We start from the raw sequence: 6,424 nt of genomic DNA, 5'->3' as shown, positions 1-6,424 counted from the left end.
AAAGTATCTTTGAAGGCTAAAAACAGGAAGTGGAGTTTATTTATTCCCCCACCAGTCAAGACCCTCCTATGGCGCTTAACATTTCTGTTCCATTTATTAGTTACCTTTGGCTGCTGCAGAGCTTAGCCATTTACACTTGGGCATTTCATATTTATCCACTTATTTAGGCGGTTGTTTTTAGTTAATTATCAAAAAATAGAAACAAAAACGGAAAAAGAAAGTGTGAGCACTGTCACAACTCTGTGACAGGCCCCGGGCAGATATTTTTTGGATTCTAACCACCACTGTCTCACATTCTCTCTCTCTGTCTCACAGAGAGAGAGAGAGAGAAAGAATACAAAAATAATAGCGTATAGCAACAATAATTAATATCAATAGCATTAGATAGGATAGCTAAGATAGTGTTTATTTGTCACATGCGCAGCTATACACAGTACAATGCACAGTGAAATGTATTTCACAACCACATATACACACATATAAATAAGAAGAATAAAAATAAGTAATTCACACTATACACGCTATACACACTATAACACTTTACATGGAATTATAGAATATTATAATAATTTACATTGTGCAATAATAGTCCGTTCAGCTGAACGAACCACCCTTTTTAGGGCCATGAAGTCCTGCTTAGTGCAGTTTCCCATCCAGGTGGTGATGTTCCCACGCATGATGCTCTCGATGGTGCAGGTGTAAAAGTTCCTGAGCACCTTGAGTGGGAGCTTGAAGTCTCTCAGCCCCCTGAGGAGGTAGAGACGCTGTCTGGCCTTCTTCACAGTGATGTTAATGTGATGAGTCCATGACAGGTCCTGTGAGATGGTCACTCCCAGGTATTTGAAAGTGTCCACTCGTTCCACCTCAGCACCACTGATGACAAGTGGATGGTAGTCCCTCTGCTGCTTCCTGCTGAAGTCCATGATTAGAACGCATTATTCCAGCTTTTGATCAGCACTATGGACAACAACTGCAGTCAGAGGTCGGGTGGAATGGAGACATTTATCTAAGCTTATGCTATAAACTTACAGCATCATCATTTAGGCTACTACAAGCCCAAACAGATTTAGTCTTGCTAAAGTGACAAGAAGACAACTGTAACTTGTACAAGCACAGGAACCAAAGAGCGAAACCCAGATTTCGCTCTCTGATTCCTGTCCTCACAGTCTGATTGGATGGGTCACCATATAACAAGCACACTCCTTTATAGAAATCCTTATTCAACAATTAGTGGACCAGCTTATAGATGTATCATACGCACAGATTACAGTGTGAGTTCGTATTTTCAACATAGAAATCGTAACATTTCAGTCCTTTACAAAAACACAAACTCTCATCCATCTGAACTTTCAGGCCTTGCTCCCAGCAAAGTCACTGACAACACTGCTCCGATCCAAAGCCCTGTCAGTAAACTCGTCCTGCTTCTTTCTCTCCTTCCTCATGCTGCCGTGCCAACTAATAGCTCTATAAGACACTCGCCAGAAAACTAATTGTTGCATAGTTGATGTCAGTAGGTTTGCAAGCATTTTTGCACAAATGACAAGGAGAAAGGTCAGGAAGTACAAGTCATATATTTAGACTCTGGTTCTTATAAAATAACCACTTTACCATAATGCTGGGAATATGAGCATCTAGTATAATGTAGAAGATGGGTTCTCAAGTAATCATACTGACTGGGTCCCTCAGCATTCATTGGATTGTAGTACCTGCTACCCAAAAGCAGCTTTGTAAATAAGTTCAGACTAGCACCACCTGGACTAGTCACTGCTATATCACATGAAACACTGCTTGCATATAAATATGTGTATTACCAAAATTAAATCATAGTGTGCATATGATATGTATTCATGAGTGCATCAAACAACATACAGACACGTGTCATTAATACTTTTATTTCTGTCATTCAGTTGCCATTAACAAACTGATATGGTTTCATGCTCGGTTCTGTACTCTATCATGGTGAAGTTACCATTAAAGTTAAGTAATGATTACTGATGACAACTTTAAAGTAGGAATTAATTAGCAAAGACTTTCACGTGCTCACACAGCATTCATTTATCAACATTAACCAGTTTTTTATATTTACCCTTTAATATTGTCCATATTAAATAATATATATTCTTTATTTTCCTTCACCCTTCATTTTTTTCATTTAAATTAAACCTGTTTTAAACTGCTGCTACTAATATACAGTCACTAATATTATGCTTAGACACAATACATGCACAGTATTTACAAAAACGCTTGATGGACACTAGAGGGAGCCAAATTCCTGAAAACAACTACACTTTTCATAGAAAGTAAATTATTTGAACTGCTTTCTATCTACAGACTAATACAATTTCAGCACAGATATAATTTTTCAGATATTTCATCATGTTGTATTTAAGTATTTTTTGCATTTTCTCTTTTGTTTTCTCTATTTTCATGAACATTGTGTCATCACTCCCTCTTTTGGTTCACTCCTCTATTTGTTTAGGTACTGAGCGACAGATTGGTAGGCAAGGAGAATCTCTGAGTCATTTGGGCAGGTGTAGCGAAACTCGTCTCGTTTGTAGGCATTCTCTAGGTAACGTGTCAGCCCTTTCAGCTCTGTGGGGATGGCAAAGTCGCGGTACTGCTTAATCACCACCTGGGGAAAGAGTAATTTTACAAATAAGTCCAGGAATGGCTCACTGTGTTTCAGAAATCCCCCATACTACACAGATAAAAGTGAACATTTTGCTCTTTTTCAGCATAAGAAAAAAAATACAGGTTTGGATGCACAGAAGATTGCTGAACTCTGTTCACCTTGACAATGTTGAGTTTGGGAAGCAAGTTGCAGTCTGCCAATGTAAGGCTGTCACCATCCAGGAAGAGGCGTGAAGACACAGTAAGATCTGGGTTCTGGTCCAGCTCGTGAGGGAGAGGAGTTTCTAGATACATGTTCAGCTTCACCAGAGTTGAAAGAAATTTCTTCTCGAGCACTGAAAGAAGTCACAAGCTTTCTGTTACCCTGTGCTTACACATTCCATCATGTATTCATATATAAAGCAGAAGTGGCTTGAAATACTTACTGTCGTTTAATCCAGGATTGGGATTCTTGATATATGCAGAGAACTTTCGGAAGATGTCTTCTCCAGCAGTGTTGGACTCTTTGTGTCGACAGCACAATTTTGGATACCTGTCATTGGTCAGATAAAAATGTTTTTAATGTGTGCTGGTGCAGCAATGACTCAGATATGCCGCATGTTTCAAGGACTGAAAACAAAATATATTTAATAAAAAGCCTGTGGTTTGCATGTTTGAATTGAAACGGGATGCTCTTTACTCACTGTGGTGGGGCTAAGGTCTCCTCCAGGAACTCTTCAATCTTATTAGTGTCCGTTTTGACTTCATCGTTGTAGATGAGGAAGGGAGGCTGAGACCCTGGAGCCAAATCCTTCAGCACATCTGGAGCCCTGTGACCGATCAATGAAGGCTTATTTTGACACACTTGGTCAGAAAGTTAAAAACGCTCAAGTTCACAATGTTAGTTATAAAATAGCTATTTATGATTTCAATTTTGAATGTTTTTTTATTTAACTGTTCTCAAAATCTTAATTGTTTTCATTGATGCTTAAATGCTACGCTCTAACACAAACTGCAGAATAACCACCTTGTAAATAAATCCTTAATCTTTCTTTTAAGAACCCCCAATTTTTAAAGTCATGTTGTGCTCCTTGAGATCATTTTTTTTCTTCAGTTACTGCCTGTTTGCCAGAAAAACAGCTTTAAGTTTTATCTCAAATAGTTTTGGGGGGTTTTTTTATCCTCAGTTTTGAACATTCTTGTGCTGCGTCTCACTATACGTTGTAATTCTAATTCAAGCTCCCCTGTGCGTTTTTGTTAACCTCACAATCATTGACTTTTGTGTCACTTGGGGGCACTGTTAACAAGCAAACACAACATTTATCTGTTATTGCATCCATCCAATCTGCTTTAAGATGTGAATCTGATTTCTTTTGCTTGTTTGCTTTCGTTTTGTGACTCTTTTGAGTCAGTTCCAATTCTTTGTGGTCTGTTTGCGTTTCTCTCTGCTTATTCTCTACCCTTTTTTTGCAATTGTGAATGTTGTGGCAATTATGTGGGGGGTTTGCAGCTGTATAGACAGTAGCTGTGATTATTTTTGCATATTTTTGTAATCTGTCTTTACATCCTTTTGCAGTTTTTTTTTTTGCATCTTGTTGAGGTCAGTTGCCTGACTCTACCCGTACCTCACCTCTTTGGTCTATGCCATGTGAAGGAATATTCATGATATATGCCATATGTATACCTTATGTACATTTACTTGCCTGAGAAATTTGTCTTAGACTGGAAAATAAACATAACTGATTAACATACACAAGTACATAATGTTTGGTTTCAGCCAAGAACAGTTCGTTCAGGGTATGTCTCTAACTAACAGCCCCTGATGGAGACTACATAAATGATAGAAATGGAGAAGTCGAGGTCACCTTGCTGTTGAAATTCTCTGTTTTCCACATTCTGTGATGTAACCAAGATTGATAAGCTGTGACTATATGAAACTGTAAGCCGAAAAAGAATTAACTAACTGGACTCCTTATTCCGTTGTTCGTGTCATTCCTGTTCGATAAATGAACACGCAGAAACCTAAAGGCTTAAGCAGCATGCACTCATGTTATTAAATTCCTTCACATGCAATCATCTCTTCTGTTCAGCAATTCACAGTTTTCACATTACACACTGTTTTTACACATATATCCATTTTACCAAAAACTGAATCCTGTATAAATGTAAATTTGTTTGCCTGCCTTTAGGTGTTGTTACTGTGGCGGTTGCTCAGTGTATGCTTGCAGGGCCTTCAGTCTCTCTGCGACCCTTCCTGAACTCAACGGGGGGTGGAGGGTGTTGACAGGTTTTCATTGTTTTGTGTGTTTTTTAATGTAAATCAGACTTTCCTCACATTTCCTTTACAAATGCACTTCTCTGGCCATGAATGCAACTTGTGAAAAACAGTTTTAAAGGTTAGGTTTGTTGAGACTACATCAGGAAAAAGCAGAATGAAGCCATCCTCCTTTTGTGTCCAACTCTTCATGATTCTCAGAGACTTTTTGAAGAAAGAATAAAATGTGCTCTCACCTCTTCATGTCTACAGTGGTGAGGGTAAAGTTGGCTCCCTTTAACCAAAGAATCATGAAGAGTCTCTGACAGAAAGGGCAGTTCCCCACACTCTCTGCATCATAACTGGCCTGTCAGACAAAGATATAACATTATAGACCAAAGATAGCAGAGGAAACTATTACAAGCTTTTATGACAATGCTTATAAAATCGCACACTTGTACATGAGTTTTCCCTTTTGTAACTAGCCAAACCATGAATACCTGCACAGGTATTCTGGTCAAGCCTGCTCTGCTCTGACAGTTTGAACAAACTACAAAGGAATTTCACACCCAGATTAGACAACCTATTAATCAAATACTGGTTTGCATATCTGCCATATCCTGTGATATGTTTCATTACAGCCTAAATATTCTTAAGTACCTTTGTTTTTCTTTTTCTCTCTTTATTTTTTTTTAATTTTTTTATTTATGTCCACAGAATAAGCAGCATGCTAAAGTTAAAAGCAGCTGATTTTGTTTTGTATCTGTTAATACAACTTTAGATGTGAACAAAAAGGAAAATGTTACCCTAACATTACTATTGATATTAAGAGTGGCTGGGAATGAGTACAAATAGCATGCTATCATGTACTGCATTTGTACTGTTCTCTCCACATCTACTGTATGATTTTGTGTCGTTGTATGTCTTACCTTTACGAAGAGTTCAATCTTTGGCTCCTCGGCCATCTTTCTTTCTCAGTTTCTGTCCTCTGATGTCGACCTACCACTGCTAGTTCTACAAACTGATTTTTTTTTCAGTCACTGTTGATGGAAAGACATGACAGAGTTGTGATAGTGCTAGTAAAGTTTCCTGACACACACCCTCTTACACACTTCTGGTTTTTTTTGTTTTTTTTTTAAAGAATGTACATTTACTGAAGGATATACTCACACTGGTGACCACAGTCAGCACTGGATGCAAGAACAGTACTTTAACTTCCCTCCACCTGTATTATTTTATTGCTCTACTCTGCACCTGTTTCTGTTTTTTGTTCATCTACCACCACACCTCTCAAGCAACAAGAGGTACCACACACCTCCCCTGGAGTAACCAGTCAGACAGGTAAATCTGGATCTGTCTTCACTTCGAGCAGATTCTCTCGATAAAGTCTGTCCCTGTCAGTCAGTCCAGTCTGACTCTGTCAGCCCTGGTTTTCTCTCTATGCAGCAGAATAAATTGGTTAAAGGTGAGTCGATGAAAAACTGGACTGGTTATGTAGTTTGCTTGCGCTAATGTATATGGTGTGCTGCTATAACGTCTCCATCATGCTGCATTCCAAAA

At 38.5% G+C, this 6,424-nt stretch overlaps 1 protein-coding gene across 1 annotated transcript; it reads right to left on the bottom strand.

Annotated features, from left to right (window-relative positions):
* Nucleotides 1-1,883: 1,883 nt before the first annotated feature.
* clic3 (chloride intracellular channel 3) lies at nucleotides 1,884-6,150 on the bottom strand. Its single transcript, XM_030742707.1, has 7 exons — nucleotides 6,035-6,150; nucleotides 5,794-5,904; nucleotides 5,122-5,231; nucleotides 3,315-3,440; nucleotides 3,057-3,163; nucleotides 2,791-2,966; nucleotides 1,884-2,632 (listed from the first exon to the last, which is right to left on the bottom strand). Exons 2-7 carry the CDS (start codon nucleotides 5,827-5,829, stop codon nucleotides 2,468-2,470), a joined length of 720 nt encoding a protein of 239 aa, XP_030598567.1. The 5' UTR covers nucleotides 5,830-5,904; nucleotides 6,035-6,150; the 3' UTR covers nucleotides 1,884-2,467.
* Nucleotides 6,151-6,424: the final 274 nt, after the last annotated feature.

The sequence above is a fragment of the Archocentrus centrarchus genome, chromosome 12 (genome assembly GCF_007364275.1).
Source record: "Archocentrus centrarchus isolate MPI-CPG fArcCen1 chromosome 12, fArcCen1, whole genome shotgun sequence".
NCBI lineage: Eukaryota > Metazoa > Chordata > Actinopteri > Cichliformes > Cichlidae > Archocentrus > Archocentrus centrarchus.
The sequence above is the reverse complement of the archived record's forward strand: the minus strand, read 5'-3'. Positions and strand labels throughout refer to the sequence as shown.